Here is a 19,825-nt window from a genome sequence, read left to right as displayed (position 1 = left end):
TCTTTCTGTTCATACACTGCATGCACTTTCCTCGTCCGTGCATAATGGTTGATGTGGTGTTTGCTACTGTTTTGATCCTATCCTTATAAACACTCTGTGTTTCAGGGTGGTGGTTGTTTTGGTTGGGGGAAGAGTGCTGAACTCATGGTGGTGATCTGCCTGCCTCAACCTCTAAGCGCTGAGAGATTATAGGTATGAACCACCACACCCAGCTTCATCTTAGTTTTTAAATTTTATTTTTAAAGTTATAGATACTGTTCTGTTTTTTCTGGGGTTAATTAGGAAGTCATGTTTTTTGTTGTGTTTAGTTTTTTGAGATAGGGTCTCACCCTAGTCCAGGCTGACCTGGAATTCATTATGTCCTCTCAGGGTGGCCTCAGATTCACGGCAGTCCTCCTACCTCTGCCTCCCGAGTGCTAGGATTAAAGGCGTGAGCCACCATGCCCAGCTAGGAAGCATTGTTTTAATGTTTAAAAGTTGGTTCACAATAATTTGAAAGAAAATACATTTGAAATTATGTGAAAATAAAATTATTTCTTTTGTGTGAAATTTTTTTGGATCAGACTTTGACTTGCTTCTGTATTAGTTCATTTATTAAAAAATAAGCCCCTGAGCCGGGCGTGGTGGCGCACACCTTTAATCCCAGCACTTGGGAGGCAGAGGTAGGAGGATTGCTGTGAGTTCGAGGCCACCCTGAGACTCCATAGTGGATTCCAGGTCAGCCTGGGCTACAGTGAGACCCTACCTCAAAAAACAAACAACAACACAACAACAACAAAAAAATAAGCCGCAGCTGGGCGTGATGGCGCACAGAGAATTGCCATGAGTTCAGGCCACCCTGAGACTACATACTGAATTCCAGGTCAGCCTGAGCTAGAGCAAGACCCTACCTCGAAAACCAAAGAAACAAACAAATAAATAAGCCTCGAAGGATGATAATTGTGTGATTGTCAAGTGAGAAATCGAGTCGTATTTTATTCAAGAGAAAACTCGGGAAGCCCAGTTGGAAAGTAATATTGAAATTCCAATACTGAGTGTTGGCTATAGATAAATGGAACTTGATGTTCTCGGAGAACTGGTGGAGCTTACACTGAGCGGTTAGAGTTCTGGTCGATTTCTGGAGCTGTTTCAGGTAAAGCCAAACGCCCATCTTGCATGTCACACCTGAGGGCAGGCTCTCCCGGGCCAGCCCAAGCAGGGGCGGGGCTGGAGAACCCAGGACTGGATGCCTAGCTCCGGGCTGCTGCCTGCTGCGAGGGGACTCGATCCTGCGATTGGCCTGCGGTGGCCATGAACTCCGCCCAGCGCGCCCCGGGCCGTGGGGTCACAGCAAGGAGGAGGCTGCTCGGGGCAGCCAGGGGGCTTCGGGAAGACCTGCGGGGGACCGCCCGGCCTTGGAAGGGCCTGACCAGGATGCCTAAACTGGAGGAGCCTGGAGAAGAGGAGGCGACAGCTGAGGGACACGAGTTCCGTGAGTGTCAGAAGTCAGGGCTGATGGCCACCTCCTGATGGGCAGTGGGGGCCCAAGTCTAAGGGACTGTGCGTCCTCACGCAGCGCGGGGAGGAGCCGAGAGCTGGCACCGTCCTGGGGGTCCTCAAGCTATCCTCCAACACCCCCCTCCCCAACACACACACCCACCTTGGCTGGTTTTCAGGTATTCTCCTCAGCCAAGTTCTGATTTTCATCCCACCCTGTGCTGTGTATGGAAGTACTGCTTATCCAGTTTAAGGAGGATGCTATTTAAAGAAATGATTAAGCCCTTTTGCAAACAAGGAAATAATGTCAGTGCTGTTATCTTAAATTCTGATGTGTGCACTTCTTGTGTCCCTTAACCTTGTCGCACTTGGAGTTTCTAAAGCACGGACAGTGGATCAGCTCTGACCTGGGAATGATAGCTAAACTGAGGCAGAGCTGAAGTCGAGGCGTCAGTCTGCTACCAAGGGCACACCGTGGGCCTGCGGGGATGGGTCATTTCCCAAAGACCATCCCTGGATGCTGTACGGCCAGCTCCTTAATGGAATGTTAATTCCAGACGTGTTTTCAAAGGTTTCACATTTGTTGGACGTGTTCTAGGCATGAGGCAGCAGCTGGTAAAACAACACACAAGGAAGTAAATGGTAGAAATTTCAGGGTCATGCCCAGGGGCTGTGCTGGCCAAGAAACAGTGATGGGACTGAGAAGGCCATAGGTGGAGGCACTGGAAAGGAAGGAACCAGCCAGTGGCACATTGGAGGCAGGAAAGCAAATGCAAGAGTTGTCACTAAGAGGAAAGACGACCAGGCTGGCAGCCGGGGAATGAAAAGGACTCAGCAAGTCAAACTGGAGAGTGCTGTTAGATGATAGTCACTCCCTCAGAGGTCCACGTGTGGAAGACTTGGTTGCCAGTGCATGGGCCTAGTAAGAAGTCGTGGGACCTTTTATTTTTATTTTGGTAGTTTTCTTTACTTTCAAGTGTGGGAGGGAGGGGTCACGCCAGGGCCTCTGACCACTCAAATGAACTCCAGACGAATGTGTCACTTTGGGCATCTGGCTTTTCATGGGTACTGGGAAATTGAACCCAGACCATCAGTTTATGCAAGCAAGCACCTTTAACCACTGAACTATCTCTCCAGAACCGAAGTAGTGGGACCTTTAGTAGGTGAGACTCGTGAAAGCTTTGTCATTGGGGTCATCACTGAAAAGGATACTTGGATCCTGGGCCCTTCTTATCTTTCTCTTTTTGCCACCCAAATACCATGAGGTGAACAGGCCTTCTCTCTCCACTGCAACACAATGTATTGGGCTGCCACTGGTGCTAAACAACAGGGCCAGGCTGGAGAGATGGCTTAGTGGTTAAGTACTTGCCTGTGAAGCCTAGGGACCCCGGTTCAAGGCTTGATTCCCCAGTACCCATGTAAACCCATGTAAGGTGGCCCATGCATCCGGAGTTCGTTTGCAGTGCCTGGAGACCCTGATGTGCCCATTCTCCCCACCCCCCTCTCTGCCTCTTTCTCTGTCTGTTGCTCTCAAATAAATAAAAATAAAATAGAAATAAATAAAAATTTAAAAACAACAGGGCCAAGTGACCATGGACTGAGACCACAGCAACTGTGAGCCAAAACAAACCTTTCCTCCTTTAAAGTTGGTTATCTAAGGTATTTTGTCGTGGAGGTGGAAAACTGAAGATAGGACAGGAGGCTGAACCAGTACGTGCAAAGCCTTGATTCCCTTTAAGAAATAAACTTGGTTGTGTATTTTTTTTAAATTTTAGTCATTTGAATAGGTGTATTGGTGGTTTTAAATTATATTTCCCCAATGGCTAGCAATAATGAGATTTTAAGATGTTTATGTAAATTACAGCAAGTTATACTGTTTTATCCCCCTCGCCCCTGCTCCCACTACCCAGGGTGCCCTCCTCAGTGGGGCTATGGTATTCATTGTGGGGTCATGAAGGCCTCAGTCAGTCCCTGTGGGACAACTCCTACCTACTCTGTGGCTCTTACAATCTTTCCACCCCCTCTTCCACAGTGTTCCCTGAGCCAGGGCGGGCCTGTTGGCAGCCTGATTTAGTGTTGAGTTCTCTGCAGCCTCTGGATTTCTAAATCCTTGATGAGTTCCGATTGATCACTGTGTCTGTCACCACTGCCCTAGAGCCAGTTGTCAGGCTAGCAGTAAGAATAGCATTCATGTCACAGATTTCTCCTGGGTCTTGGCAGATGTCGTAGAGGTGGCACATCTCGTGATGGGCAGTCAGCTATCTTCTTGTCTTATTGATGGATCTTGCTTTTCCTCTGTTTTCTCTGCCTTCGCTGATCTTCCTGGGTTTGTTCATTCCCAGACGGCCGCCGTGGTGTCTAGCCCTGGTGCTCAACCACAGCACTTAGACCCATCTCCAACAACAAGTTTTTTTTTTTTTTTTTGAAGTATTTTTATTTATTTATTTATTTGAGAGCAACAGACACAGACAGAAAGACAGATAGAGGGAGAGGGAGAATGGGCGCGCCAGGGCTTCCAGCCTCTGCAAACGAACTCCAGACGCGTGCGCCCCCTTGTGCATCTGGCTAATGTGGGACCTGGGGAACCGAGCCTCAAACCAGGGTCCTTAGGCTTCACAGGCAAGTGCTTAACCACTAAGCCATCTCTCCAGCCCCAAGGTTTTTTTTGTGAGAGTGACAGACAGAGAGAAAGAGGCAAAGAGAGAGAGAAATTGAGAATGGGCGCACCAGGGCCTCCAGCGACTGCAAACGAACTCCAGACGCATGCGCCCCCTTGTGCATCTGGCTAACGTGGGTCCTGGGGAATCAAGCCATGAACCAGGGTCCTTAGGCTTCACAGGCAAGCGCTTAACCACTAAGCCATCTCTCCAGCCCTAATAACAAGTTTTAAAATCCCTTTTGTTTCCTCTTCATTCTTTTGAAGTTTTCTCTGTATTTAATTGGCATCATTATGGTAGTTTGAATGGATGTCTCCTACTACTGACAGAGATAAGTTCAGCTCCTTGGTGGTTAATCCTTACAATGACTTAGTGCAACAGTCCAGCTTTCGGCTTTTTCTTTTTTCATTACAATTCTTTTCTTTTTTTTTTTTTTAAATTTTTTGTTGCTGTTGTTCGTTTTTATTTATTTATTTGAGAGCGGCATACAGAGAGAAAGAGGCAGAGAGGAAGAGAAAGAGAGAGAGAATGGGCATGCCAGGGCCTCTAGCCACTGCAAACGAACTCCAGATGTGTGCGCCCCCTTGTGCATCTGGCTAATGTGGGTCCTGGGGAATCGAGTCTTGATCCGGGGTCCTTAGGCTTCATAGGCAAGCGCTTAACCACTAAGCCATCTCTCCAGCCCTACAATTATTTTCTTACTTTTGAACAGTGAGGGTTTCTTATGTATTCTGCACATAGTTAATTTCTCCCGTGACCATATGTGATTTGCAATTATAATATCCCAGTTTGTTTTAGTTTCCTCATGGATTCTGAAGGAAACACCCAATGAACAATTGAACAAATACATGATCTCAAATAGTATCAAGTGATATCAGGAAACAAATGAGGTAAGGTACATGAATACTAAAGGGAGAAGGGCGCTACACTGTTGCCTTGCTGTCCCAGAAAACAGCCTTGAGGGCTGGAGAGATGGCTTAGTAGTTATGGCACTGGCCTGCCAAGCCTAAGGACCCATGTTGGACTCTCCAGATCCCATGTAAGCCAGATGCACAAAGGTGAGGCAAGCGCAAGGTCACGTATGCCCCTTAGATGGCACAAGTGTCTGCAGTTCAATTGCAGTGGCTGAAGCCCTGGCATGCCAATTCTCTCTCTCCTCCTCTCTGTCTCTCATTCTCTCTCTAAAGAAAATAAAAATAAAACAGCCTCAAAATCTATCTTCTTACAGATTTCAGTAGGAAAAAGGAAATATGTTTAACTTCCAGTCCAGAATAGAATCCATGTATCATATGTCAGGACACAGTGGGGTCTTGATTTGCCTTGGATCAATGTGGAAGAGCAAGGAGCTGAGTAGAAACCAGGAGAGAACTGAGAGAAGCCTGGCCTATCTGGCCTTAGCTGAAGCATGGGGTGAAGTGATTTGGTACTCCACTGTGACAGTCTACCCCAGCCTTGCACCCTGGACCTGTGGGGTTTGGATTCAAAATCCCTGGGACAATTTGAGCATGATTTTTAAGACAGGAGCAAGTACTTTTACTTTCTTGAGGCCTTAGTTTCTGTAAGATGGAGATAATAAGATGGACATCAATAAAACCTTGGTACACCCAAACATTTAGAGATCAAACAGAGGTGAAAGTCAGCAAGAGACTAGGAAGAAACCAGTAGTTTACAGATGACTAGAGGGCTGTAGAGATTGCTGAGGTACTTGCCTGCGAAGCCCAAGAATCTGAGTCTGACTCTCTAGTACCCATGTAAAACCAAATGGACAAAGTGGCACATGTGTCTGGAATTCATTTGCAGTGGCTAGAGGCCCTGGCGTGCCTATTCTCTCTCTCTCTCTCTGCCTCATTCTCTTTCTCTCTCTCAAAGAAAATAAATTACTTAAAGAAGTAAATATTAAAGAAGACGAGAGAAAAACACATCAAACCTCATTTCAAAGTCTGCCAAAAGTTTAATGACATGACAGAGGAGTCGTGGCTGCGCTCTTACAAGACGGGGTGACCTTGACATGAGCGGTTTCACTGGAGCAGAGGAAAAGATGGCTGACTGTGTTGAGATGAAACTGTGAGATGGAGACAGAGATGCATCTGGGCCTGGTGGTGCACACTTGTAATCCTGGCATTCAGAGGATTGAAGCAGTAATGTCGTGTGTTCCAACTTAGCCTGGGCTCCATAGGAAGTTTGAGGACCACTCTCATAAAAAAGAAAAAGAAGGGCTGGAGAGATGGCTTAGCGGTTAAGCGCTTGCCTGTGAAGCCTAAGGACCCCGGTTCGAGGCTCGGTTCCCCAGGTCCCACGTTAGCCAGATGCACAAGGGGGCGCACGCGTCTGGAGTTCGTTTGCAGAGGCTGGAAGCCCTGGCGCGCCCATTCTCTCTCTCTCCCTCTATCTGTCTTTCTCTCTGTGTCTGTCGCTCTCAAATAAATAAATAAAAAATTTAAAAAAAAAAGAAAAAGAAAAGTTTGGCCTCACTAGAAGTAGAAACATGGAGCAGTGGGTGGAAAGAAATGTGACCTTTAAGTAGGATTTGTACACTAGGCTTGTTACAGCTGTCTACATGTGTCAAGGAGACACCCGCCTGAGACAGTTTAAATGATAGAGAAGAAAGGGGATAATTTCCAGGAGATTGATATAAGAAACAATTGAAAATATGAAAAGAATAAGATCCAGCATCCAACTCTAGGGTACCCATAAGGATACTTCACCTGTGGTAACAGTAGCAAAGCAGAGAGTTTGTGTCTATAGATAGATATAAGAGGGTTGATATATTTAGTTGTGGAAAGATGTAGGAATTCATTCTGTTCTGTCAGACAATGTTATCTACTGAGAAGTAGATGGTAGTAGGTGGGCAATAAATTGGGATATTTGGCAAGAAAAACAAAAACATGCAATTTTGGAAAATAGAAGATAAAGACAATGTAGTAGGCTAGCTTGAAGAGCTGAAATCCCACTTGAGATTAATGGGTAAGGATTTAAAGGACCAGTTAGTGTGTGTGCATGAGTCAGGACAAAGCAGCTTTTCTAGTTGTAACAGCTAACCTGAGTCAGAGTGTCTCAGAAGCCCAGCTGTCACGTATGCAAAGGGGCTGGCATGGTACCTTGCTTACAAATGAACCAGTCATTGAGCCATGAAGATCAAGATAGAAGAAGACAGGTCTGAATCAGAGCTGAAGGACTTTATCCCTCACAGCAGTAGCCACCATGTCAGTATTCAATTCTTTTATGCCTCTGTTCACACAGGAGAGGTGAAGGGTGCCAAGAGACACCTGAACCCATGGGGGACAGAGTTAAAGAAGAACCCTGCTCTTAGGGAACCCAAGTCTTTTATAATGGGCAGCGTACATGCCTTACTACTGATATCTCCCAAGACTGAGCAAACCTGCCTTTGGCTCCAGAGGTAGACTGTCTGCTCCTCTTCAGAGACATCCTTGAAAGATCAAGAACAAGATCTGCCAGTGCTTCTGCTAGTAAGACGTACAGCAATATGACAGACTTATGAAATACTGTCTCTCGATACCCTGCAGATTGATGTGTTTGTAGTTGGTTACTCTCCTCGTTGCTATGACCTGATACAGGACCTGAAGCAACTCAAGCAAGGAAGGGCTGTTCTGGCTTACAGTTTTGAGGGGTACATACATTCCATCATGGCAGCGGGAGGCATGGTGGCAGGAGCAGGAGGCTGGCTGGTCACATTGCAGCCAGAACTAGGAAGCAGAGGATGAACAGGAAGTGAGGCCAGGCTGGAGAACCTCAAGGCTCAACCCCAGTGAACCTACTTCTTGCAAGGCTCTACCTCCTAAAGGTTCCACCACCTTCTCAAGCAATGGCACCTGCTGGGAACCAAGTGTTCAAATACATGAGCCTATGGGATCATTTCACGTTCAAACCACCACATTACACCTCTAACCCCTAAAGGCTCATGGCCATCTCATGATACAAAAATGCATTCAGTTTAACTTCAGAAGATCCCATAGTCTTTAAAAATTTTTGTTTATTTTTATTTATTTATTTGAATGTGACAGAGAAAGAGAGAGAGAGAGAATGGGTGTGCCAGGGCCTCCAGCCACTGCAAACGAACTCCAGATGTGTCCCCTCCTGTGCATCTGGCTAACGTGGGTCCTGGGGAAGTGAGCCTCGAATCAGGGTCCTTAGTCTTCACAGGCAAGTGCTTAACCACTAAGCCATCTCTCCAGCCCAGTTCCCATAGTCTTTAACAGACTCAGTACTGTTGTACTCACCTCCACACTGCTGGAATGAACTTTGTAACTAGACACGGTGTATGGGAGGAACGGATTTGTTTGAAGCTTACAGACCCAGGAGAAGTTCCATTGATGGCAGGAGAAGCTGGCTGTCTTTCAGAGATCCGAGCAGAGAGACACAACCAGACACCAGCACCATGAGCAAGCAAGCACAAAACCGGCAGCAAACAGGAGGGTTCTGCAGCAAGCACCACGGACCCAGGCAGCACTTGCTCTGCATACCTTAGGCTAGAAATCTGATCCTCCCCCCAGTGATTCCTCCTCCAAGCAGGTGGCTGGAAATCCAAGTTTTAATAAAACATCCAAGTCTACTGGGGGACATACATTCAAACTACAACTAATGAACCCCTTTTTGTTGTTGTTGTTGTTTTGGTTTTTCGAGGTAGGGTTTCACTCTAGCCCAGGCTGACCTGGAATTCACGATGTAGTCTCGGGGTGGCCTTGAACTCGCAGCGATCCTCCTACCTCTGCCACCCAAGTGCTGGGATTAAAGGCATGCACCATCACGCCCAGCTTGCTGCAAATTTTTAAAAAGTCATACCACTTCAAACACATAATAGCAGACAGTGAGTGGGGCATATCAAGAAAACTTCAGACCAAAGACTGAAACCTGTCAGGGCAAAATGATCCTGAATATTCGGAATCTGGGGCTCATGATGAACATATTGTGATAGGCTTGGATAGGTGTCCTGTCAGCTCTGCTAACTATAGTACATACACACAGCCTGTCTTTTGGGCATAATCTATGCTAAAACTATATATAGATCTTCTTGGCAGATGTCCCATTATCCCACCATCTCCAGCATCCTGGCGGCAGGGGGTGGGGGTGGTCTCCATTGCAACTTAGGTTTAACCATCACAGCTTAACACAATGGTCTCTCAGGGCCTTCCTGTAGTAAATGTGACCCTGACATACATTGCCTGGCCTCAGGGTCTCTTTGAAGCCATAGAGCAAGATGCTGACTCTGATATGCATGCATTTTTTTTCTTACCTATAAACCATGTGAACAGTGCTGCCAATTTATTTTCGTTCCTTTATTTTTTATTATTTTTGAGGTAGGGTCTCACTCTAGCTCAGGCTGACCTGGAATTCACTATGTAGTCTCAGGGTGGTCTCGAACTCACGGCGATCCTCCTATCTCTGCCTCATGAGTGCTGGGAATAAAGGCTTGCGCCACTACGCCCAGCAATGCTGCCAATTTCTGCTGCCAATTCAGGATGGAGGTTGGCTCCCTTGGACTAAAACTATACTGGCATCTGTGTGCCTTAGTTTTCTATTGTATAAAGCTTACCAAACGGCATCTAGGGTAGAATATTTACTTGTCCATATAGTTAGGTACATGGGAACAACCAGATATTGATGAACATTAGCAGTGCCAACCATAGCATGAGTGTGTGTGTGTGTGTGTGTGTATGTGTGTGTGTGTGTGTGTATGTGTGTGTGTGTGTATGTGTGTGTGTGTGTGCGTGTGTGTGTGTTTGGGGACCAGTTAGCTGTTTAAGTACATAACTGAGGCGAGTAGCAAAATTATATATAATTATATATATATATATGTGCTTGCTTGCTCATGGTGCTGGTGTCTGGTTGTGTCTCTCTGCTCGGGTTTAATCTCAAAATTATAATTAGGCCTATCTGGTTTGATAGGAGAAAATAGTGGTGAGAATGTGTTAGCATAGGAGTGATTTCATGAGTAGACTACAAGATACAGTATGAAACTGTCCCCCAAAATTCATGTGTTGAAATGTAATGGGCAATGTGATGATATTCAGAGGTATGGCTTTTATTCAGAAGTAGGGCTTTGAGTCACAATGGTCTCCAGTCCCACAAATGGGATTAGAATCCCTTACAAAAAACTTTGTAGATGCCAGGTGTAGTGGCGCACGCCTTTAATCCCAGCACTCTGGAGGCAGAGGTAGGAGGATCAACATTAGTTCCAGGCCAGTCTGAAACTGCATAGTGAATTCCAGGTCAGCCTGGGCTGGAGCAAGACCTACCTCCAAAAAAAAAAAAAAAAAAAAAATTTTTATTACCAAGGCAGTTCATCCCTTTTAAAGCCTTTCTGTCTTCCACCGTGTGAGGGCACAACATTCACAACAAGGTGCCAACTTGGAAGTAAGGGAGTGGCCCTCACCAGGTAACTAGTGCTGCTGATCTCTTGATCTTGGTTGTTTTGGCCTGCAGAGCTGTGATCAAGAGAGTTGCCCAGATGCTAGAAACAATGAGCACCCATGTCTCATTAGTGTTCTGGAACTTCCATAACAAAGCTTCACAGGCTGAGTTCCTTACCGAACAGAAACTTATTTCCTCACAAATCTGGAGGCTGGAAGTCAAGAGTCTGTGTCGGCAGGGTTAGTTGCTTCTCAGAGTTCCGCCTTGACTTTGGGATGGCCTCCTTCTCTCTCAGTCTCTCCATGGCATGCCCTCTGTGTGCGTGTCTAGGTCCTGTTAGCTTCCTGGGAACATGAGTCCTGTCAGATCACAGTCTACTTTGCATAGCCTGATTTTATGTTTATGAACTCTTTTTTTATTTGAGATAGAGAGAGAAAGAAGCAGACAGAGAGAAAATAGGCATGCCAGGGCCTCCAGCCACGGCAAATGAATTTCAGATGCATGTGCCACCTTGTACTGCTGGCTTGCGTGGGTCCTGGGGAATTGAACCTGGGTCCTTTGGCTTTGCAGGCAAGTGCCTTAACCATTAAACCATCTCCCTAGCCCTAGGACTCTTTAAAGACCCCACCTCAAAATATAGTTACATTCTAAGGTATTAAAGTGTTAGGATTTCAGTGCATGAATTTTGGAGGGACATAATTTAGCCTGTACCAAGATCTTTCATGAAGATACTCCTTTGTCTCTGACTGGACTTGTTCAGTATTCTGAAGGATCTTTGACAAAAATTGGGAAACAAGGCATGTATAAAACCTCTCCTATGAGTCTTTCCTTTGGGAAATGATCTGTGCTTGATTCTTGACCTCAATATTCTTATGTAAATCCCAAGGTTGGGACCATCTCTTGAGAACTCTCTAGTTCCCCTACATGAAGATAAATTAAAAATAAATCCTGATATCTTCTCTATATAGTTAATAAAGGCTGCCATCTGAATGTGTATGGGTGTGTGGTATGTAATGTTCACAGTAAGAGTGAATCTACTTTTATGCCATTTCATATAAATGAGAAGAAGACATATTCACTGTGTGAGTGTATGCAGGCTCATTTCTGCAAGTCTAGCATCCAAATCTGATTTCTTTAGAGGACAGTCTTTTGTCTTTTTAAATATCTTATTTACTTATTTGTGAGCGAGAGAAACAGAGAGACAGACAGAGAGAGGGAATGGACATACCAGGGTTTCCAACCATTGCAAACAAACTTCAGATACGTGTCACCTTGTGCCTCTAGCTTACATGGGTACTGGGGAGTGGAACCTGGGTCCTTAGGCTTTTCAGGCAAGCAACCTTAACTGCTAAGCCATATCTCAAGCCCTGAAGCTGACAGTTTATCTGTGAAAGTTGTATAAGCACTCAGAATCCTCCCTGTTTCATCTTGCACTAATTTCTCACAAGCAAGGAAGGTCCTTGGGAAGTCAGTCTGCATCTGCCCTCTGACCTGCTAAGTGGATACCACATTGCAAACTTCAGGGTGGTCCTCGTGATTAATGTCTTGTTGGAAGCCAAGAACAAATTTTAAGGGTGTAAAAACACTTGTAATGTGAGGAGAGTGTGAGATTCTGGCACTCCAGCTTCGTAAAATATTGGAGCAAAATGTCCATGTCCTCTACAGCAGCAGGAAAGACTGAAGGATGACATTTTCAGGTTTTCAAAGTTCCAAGGTTGCCACCTGAAATGTGCCTCTCTGTGGCCTCCTTCAGCCCCTTGATGATCCTTACTTGCTTTCTTTCAGTGCTGCCAAATGAGAGGAGCTTTCAGAACGCTGCTAAAAGCAATAATTTGGGTCTTATGGAGAAGCTCTTTGACAAGAAGGTTAACATTAACGCCGTGAACAATGTGAGTACAAGTCACAAATATGACAGTGGCTACCCACGTGGTGGCTCAGGATGACATGGGTCAACTGAAATAATAATCATGGACGAGACTGCACTGGCTGAGATGTAGGAGCTCCCTTTTGCTGGTAATTCTGGATGTTTAAGAAAAAGGTAGAATTAAGCAGTAAAAGTGGGCTCTGAGTGTTTTCACTTAGCTTAGGTGGTGGGGGGATTGTGCCAGGTCTTTATGCAGATCTGTGCAGTCTTGTGTTGGCAGGAGATGCCAACAGGGTGTTGGGCCTAGACTTGATCCTGGCTTATACCCTCACACATTCTGGAAAGGCAGAACATCTTTTGCTGTATAATCTAGGTTGTTTTCTCTCTAGATACTATCCTTTTTGGTTAGGGTTTTCCAAATTTAAAATTAAAAAAAAAAAAAAGAGTGTGTGGGTTTTCATTGTATGGCTTTGGAAATATAGGATATTCACAGTTGGACATTGAGAGCTTTTCGAAAACCTGATTCTTCCTTTCTTGCTCTTCCAGGGTGTGGGCTTTGGGGGAGATGACCACTGCCGGGAATGAGGTGTTCCTGCTGCTTGTTTTGTGAGGATTTCCCATTGTCCCTTCAAGGCAAGCTTTAGCAGAGTGAAAAGGCTGGAACCTAGGCCCCTATCTTAGGACAAACTGTACAGTGGCTCATGGTGGGGATGACAGATGTGGATTTAAAAATGAAGCCCAAGCCTCAGGGCCCCCGCTTGTTCAGGCTCCGGGACCCCATTTTGTTCAGGCTCCTCCTTGAAGTACTGAGCGAACTCTAGCAATATGTTCCCATGTCTTCATAGTTTTCATGAACCTGAAAATTTAAGACACTTTAACTGCAACTCTTTTTTTTTGTTGTTTTGTTGTTGTTTTTGTTTTTCAAGGTAGGGTCTCACTCTAGCCCAGGCTGACCTGGAATTTACTATGGAATCTCAGGGTGGCCTCAAACTCACGGCGATCCTCCTACCTCTGCCTCCCAAGTGCTGGGATTAAAGGCGTGCACCATCATGCCCGGCTTAACTACAACTCTTATTTTGGCTTTTTTTTTTTTTTTTAAAAAAAATCTTTATTTATTTGAAAGAGAGAGAGAATATGGGCATGCCAGGGCCTCTTGCCTCTACAAATGAACTCCAGATGCATGTGCCACTTTATCCAGGCCACAGGCTTTGCAAACAAGCACTTTTAACTGCTGAGCCATCTCCCTAGTTCTTATTTTGTGTTTTTAAAAGGCTTCCACAAATAGTATAACCTCAACTGGGCATGGTGGTGCATGCCTTTAATCCCAACACTCAGAGGCAGAGGTAGGAGGATCCCTGTGAGTTCGAGGCTAGCCTGAGGCAGTGAATTTCAGGTCAACCTGGGTTAGAGTGAGATCCTACCTTGAAAAAAAAATCAAAGAAATAGCATAAACTCAGGCTTCACAAAATCTGTTCCTCCTCTAGGTAGGAAGCCCATAGAGATGAATTTGAAGTCATGGGCCATGTGCAGTGGAAAGATGCTCAGCAGGGGTGTGTGTGTGTGTGTGTTTAGCGGACATGTGTTTATGCATTTGTTTAAGAATATGTACCTAGGGCTGGAGAGATGTCTTAGTGGTTAAGGCACTTGCCTGCAGAGCCTAGGGACCCAGGTTCTATTCTCCAGTACCCATGTAAGTCAGATGCACAGGGTAGTGCATGCATCTGGTGTTTGTTTGTATTGTCTACAGGCCCTAGCACACCCATTCTCTCTCTTTCTTTTTCTCTCCCTCTAATAAATAAATAAAAATATTTTTAAAAAGAATATGTACCTAGTATATAACATGAATTTATATACATAGTTCTATGAGAATTTATGTATCTATGTATGTAATATATTTATGTGAATATGTGATGTATTATGGGTATATATTCTATTTGGGAAGTAGAAAACCAGAATATTTTATAGCATAACAATCCTACAAAAAAAAAAAAGAAGGAAGGATATCAAGAAAGGAAGCCAGGCATGGTTAATCCCAGCACTCAGGAGGCAGAGGTAGGAGGATCGCTGTGAGTTCAAGGTCAGCCTGAGCTATATAGTAAATTCCAGGTCAGCCTGAGCTAGAGTGAGACCATACCTCAAAACCAAATATAAACATGAAAGGAAGAAAAGGTGGGAGGAAAAAAGAGAATGGGGAGAAAGAAAAGACAATAGTAGGGTGGGGTAGAAAATAAGTAAGCAAGAGCCTTTGCAAGTGGTTATTTGCATAATTTCAAAAATATTTATGGGGCTGGAGAGATGGCTTAGTGATTAAACACTTGCCTGTGAAGCCTAAGGACCCCAGTTCGAGGCTTGATTCCCTAGGACCCATGTAAGCCACTTGGACAAGGTGGCGCATGCATCTGGAGTCCTTTTGAAGTGGCTGGAAGCCCTGGTGCTCCCATTCTCTCTCTCTCTCCCTTTCTCTCTCTGTCTGTCACTCTCAAATAAATAAAAATAAACAGAAAAATTTTTTGAAGTTACTAACATGTACCTTTTAATATTATGATCATGAAAAATTATCTTTGAATAAATGAAATAAGTCATTTTTCCAAGTGGAAGGAAATAGTCTCTGATATACATTTAAAACAATTTTAAATTTTTCTACGTAAAATAATTCTGACCTTTTCTTTTCCTGTTAGGGGTTGGACCTAAGGCTTCACAGATGGTAGACAAGTACTCTACCACTGAGCTACAGACCTTTTCAATTTTCTGTTTGGTGAGACAGGGTCTTATTAGGTTGCTCAGGCTGGTCTTGAACTTGTGATCCTTCTGCTCTAACCTCCTGAGCAGCTAGAATTATAGGCCTGGCTAGTTCTGACATTTGAAAACATATTTTTATTTTAAGTTAACTAGAGAGATAGTAAATCTCAGACACATGAGCTTATACTCAATTTACTAAGTTATAAGCTACTGATGGACTATATCTCCCCCTCTTCCCTTCTTTCTTCTCCCTTTCCCTCCCTCCCTTCCTTCTAAAGAAATGTGTTTGTTTCAGAACAAGTTACAATAAAGAGTAGAAAATGATAGTATATTCTGTTATGATTGAGATCTTAAATATCCCCTAAAGTCATATCTTAAAAGCTCAGTGGCCAAACAGCGGCACTGAAGGAGGTAGTGAAACTTTTAAAAAGTGGAGCCTAATTGAAGGAAGTTAGATCACCGAGGACATGCGCTTGAAGGGAACATTGGGCCCCAGCCTGCCCCTGTCTGTCTCTTTTCCTGCTAACAAGAGGTAAGAAGCTTTATTCTACCACAGTCTCCTTGCCAGCACATTCGGTGTCTTCCCAGCCCCAGGCAATGGAGCCTGCCAGCAATGGACTGAATCCTCTGATACTGTGAGCCAAAGTAAATTTTTCGTCTTACGAGTTGTTTCTTTTGGATATTTTGTCACAACAGAAAGTTTTCTGGCACATATCGTAAGCAGAAAAAAAAATGTTAGTATTAATAATTGCAATTCAGGAAAAGAGACATTGTTTTGACTGTCTGAATGGGATTTATCGTATGGCCATGTGGCAGGGGATGCAATGAGTGTCAGTCTGGCTGTAGTCTTCAGGGGGATTGCAAAATACTCAGCTGTCACCCGATAATGGATGAAGGCAGGATTCCTCAGGACACAGTTCTCATACCGTTCAAAGGAAACAGCAAAGAGTGGAACTGTGATGGTTTGAATTGAATGTTCCCCACAAACTCATGTGTTCGGAATGATTGGTTCCCAGCTGGTGGCAGTTTAGGAAGTGGCGCTTTGCTGGAGGAGGTGTGTTACTGGGGGTGGGGAGGGATGGAAAATTGAGGTTTATTAGCCCCTAGTTTGTTGGTGTTTGTTTGGCTCACCTGCTGCTGTTGTCCACCTGCTGTGACAGAGGTGGTGTCCAGCTTCTGTTCCAGCCATGTTTTTTTTTTTAATTTTTTTTTTTTATTTATTTGAGAGCGACAGACACAGAGAGAAAGACAGATAGAGGGAGAGAGAGAGAATGGGCGCGCCAGGGCTTCCAGCCTCTGCAAACGAACTCCAGACATGTGGGCCCCCTTGTGCATCTGGCTAACGTGAGACCTGGGGAACCGAGCCTCGAACCGGGGTCCTTAGGCTTCACAGGCAAGCGCTTAACCGCTAAGCCATCTCTCCAGCCCCCAGCCATGTTTTTATATCATCATAAAGTTTTCCTTTGAGACTATAAGGCAAAAAACAAACAAACAAAAAAACACAGCCAACTAGCTGCATTTGGTCAGCTGTTCTGTCCAAACAACGAGAAGATATCTGCAACAGGAACCAAGTAATCAAAACGCAAATGCTGGGCTGGAGAGGTGTCTTAGTGGTTAAGCACTTGCCTGTGAAGCCTAAGGACCCTGGTTCAAGGCTCAATTCCTCAGAACTCACGTTAGCCAGATGCACAAGGGGGCGCACCTCTGGAGTTCGTTTGCTGTGGCTGGAGGCCCTGGCGCACCCATTCTCTCTCTATATCTGCCTCTTTCTGTCTGTCTATCACTCTCAAATAAATAAATAAAAATAAGCCAGGCGTGGTGGTGCACACCTTTAATCCCAGCACTCGGGAGGCAGAGGTAGGAGGATTGCCATGAGTTCAAGGCCACCCTGAGAGTACAGAGTGAATTCCAGGACAGCCTGAGTGAGAGTGGGACGCTACCTTGAAAAACCAAAAAGTAAATAAATAAATAAATAAATAAGCAAAAACTAATTAAAAAAAAAACCCGCAAATGCTCAATAGGAAATTATATCTGCTCAAGACATAGAAAAATAACTGGCTCCTGCCTGTAATCTCAGCTTTCAGGAGGTGGAGGCAGGAGGATCACTATGAGTTTAAAACCAGCTTGCTACCTAGTGTGTTTTAGATCATCTCAAAAAAAAAAAAAGAAAAGAAAAAGAAAAAGAAAAAGAAAAAGAAAAAGAAAAAGAAAAGAAAAGAAAAGTACAGGAATCCCACAAAGGCTATGTAATGATCAGATCACCAAGGATACAAGTGATGTTTCCTCCTTCCCACAGATGAACCGCACAGCATTGCACTTTGCAGTGGGGGCAAATCATTTATCCGCAGTGGATTTCTTGCTGAGTCACAAAGCCCGGGTGGATGTTGCTGACAAGGTAAGCTTATATTCAGTTGGTGGAATGAATTGTAGAATAACATATGTTTTCTTCACATGCATATACAATATTGGCTCTGTGTGTGTGTGTGTGATTGTGTGTGTTGGAAAAGTTGAGAGAGGATAAGTGCTCTTGGTATTTGGTGACTAAATTGTTCTGTCATCACCTTTAGGACCTGGGCTCTTACTTATTCGCCCACACTGACATTCTGGCCACCATCATGCATTTGTAAGAGTAACATGATTGTCTATAATATAACGTAAGAGATTAAAAAAAAAAACTAACAGGTCTTTTACTTTACAGGGACTTTACATCTTGACTTTGCCCTGTGGACTGTGATAATAAATAAAATCCATCAAGGGCATAGTATGTTCCAGATGCAACTGTTAGGATGGATGCTTAGTTCTGTTTCCCCACCCAACCCCATGTGAGGAATCTCACACAATTCCTTGTGTACTTACCAAAAGGCTGAGACACAAAGATCACGTGTCTTGTCGCTGAAAACTACATGTAAGGAGTGGAGGCAGGATTTGAACCTAACTTAGCTGACTCCACAGTCCATACTGTTAGCTGCAGATCAGTTTAGCTATTTTTTTCTGCCTAGATAATAAACACATCCCAAGAGCTTTTCACCTGTGCTCCTCTCTGAATTCATGTAATCTCTAACAGCACAAGAAAACCAGCCAGAGAGAAATAAGATCACGTGTATCATCTCCAGGCACAGAGCATGGTGTTGGCCTTTACCCTAAAGTTCTTTTTTTTTAATTATTATTTATTTATTTGAGAGCGACAGACAGAGAGAAAAGGGGGCAGAGGAAGAGAGAGAGAGAGCCGAGAGTGGGCGCGCCAGGGCCTCTAGCCACTGTAAACAAACTCCAGACGCGTGCGCCCCCTTGTGCATCTGGCTAACGTGGGTCCTGGGGAATCGAGCCTTGAACCGGGGTCCTTAGGCTTCACAGGCAAGCACTTAACCGCTAAGCCATCTCCCCAGCCCTACCCTAAAGTTCTTGCTTGTGAATTAATTCCATAGACCACGGTCCTTCCCTTTATACTGCTCAGTGGATTCTCATAGAGCTGTTCTGTGTTCTGTTTGGACTGGGACTCCCTGGGAGGGAACATTGCTTCTTCTGCACCTCGCAGAGTCTGGGTTTAGCGCATGCTTAGTAAATATTTGGAAAATAAGTGAAATCAGCTTATGCCTGTTGGTCATCCTACTGGGTTTGTCACAAAGCGTACACTTAGTAATCATGGAATTTCTCTTGGTGTCATCAGTGGGGTGAAACCTTTTCTAGTTTATAGCTGTGGTATTGATTAGCAAGTAGGTTGTGATATTTTTTTTTAAATCCAGAATTAAAAATAACTACTGGGGCTGGAGAGATGGGTTAGCGGTTAAGCGCTTGCCTGTGAAGCCTAAGGACCCCGGTTCGAGGCTCGGTTCCCCAGGTCCCACGTTAGCCAGATGCACAAGGGGGCGCACGCGTCTGGAGTTCGTTTGCAGTGGCTGGAAGCCCTGGCATGCCCATTCTCTCTCTCTCTCTCTCTCTGCCTCTTTCTCTCTCTGTCTGTCACTCTCAAATAAATAAATAAAATCAAACAAATATATTTAAAAATGATTACTGAAAGCACTCTAACTCTGTGATTGTAATTAGCTATATAATGGCTGTGGTGTGTGTGTGTGTGTGTGTGTGTGTGTGTGTGTGTGTGTGTACATGCTCTGCCATTGAGCTATATTCTCGTTCTCAGATCCTTTCCTTTTTGAGACTGAGTCTCACATAGCCCAGGCTGACCTCAAACTGTGAATGTAGCCCAAACTGGCCTTGAACTCATGGCCCTCTTGCCTGCCCCTCCCAAGCGCTATGATTACAGGCATGCACCACCACTCCCAGTGTACTGGTTACTTTCCTGTTACTGTGAACAAATACTTGACAATGAGTAACTTTAGGAAGGGAAGAAAAGTTGATTTGGACTAATAGCTTGCAAGTACAGCCTATCATGGAGGGGAAGGCATGGAAGCAAATGTTTGCAGCGACTGGCCACATTTAGTCCACAGCAAAGAAACAGAGAGCAATGAAGGCTAGTGCTCAGCTCTTCTTCTTTTCACTGTCCTGTGTGACACACCAGCCCATGGAACGGTGCCACCCACAATGAAGGTGAGTCTTCCTACCACTGATTAACCTAGTCTAGAAGATTCCTCACAGGGATGTCCAGAGGATAGCCTCATCTAGATAACCCTTCACAGGCATGCTCAGAGGCTAACCTGATCTAGATAACCCTCCACAGGCATGTACAAAGACTAACCTAATCTAGATGACCCCTCACGGGCAT

The 19,825-nt window shown here is 44.7% G+C and overlaps 1 protein-coding gene across 1 annotated transcript in view; it reads left to right on the top strand.

The window, feature by feature from the left end:
* Window positions 1-1,290: 1,290 nt before the first annotated feature.
* Window positions 1,291-19,825, top strand: part of Ankdd1b (ankyrin repeat and death domain containing 1B) — a 79,563-nt gene continuing 61,028 nt past the window's right edge. Inside the window, exons 1-3 of the mRNA XM_045133239.1 lie at window positions 1,291-1,471; window positions 12,288-12,391; window positions 17,402-17,500. Coding sequence (XP_044989174.1) covers window positions 1,291-1,471; window positions 12,288-12,391; window positions 17,402-17,500 — 384 coding nt within the window. The remainder of the gene's footprint in view (window positions 1,472-12,287; window positions 12,392-17,401; window positions 17,501-19,825) is intronic.

This window comes from Jaculus jaculus, chromosome 14, assembly GCF_020740685.1.
Source record: "Jaculus jaculus isolate mJacJac1 chromosome 14, mJacJac1.mat.Y.cur, whole genome shotgun sequence".
NCBI classification, from domain to species: Eukaryota; Metazoa; Chordata; class Mammalia; order Rodentia; family Dipodidae; genus Jaculus; species Jaculus jaculus.
The sequence above is the reverse complement of the archived record's forward strand: the minus strand, read 5'-3'. Positions and strand labels throughout refer to the sequence as shown.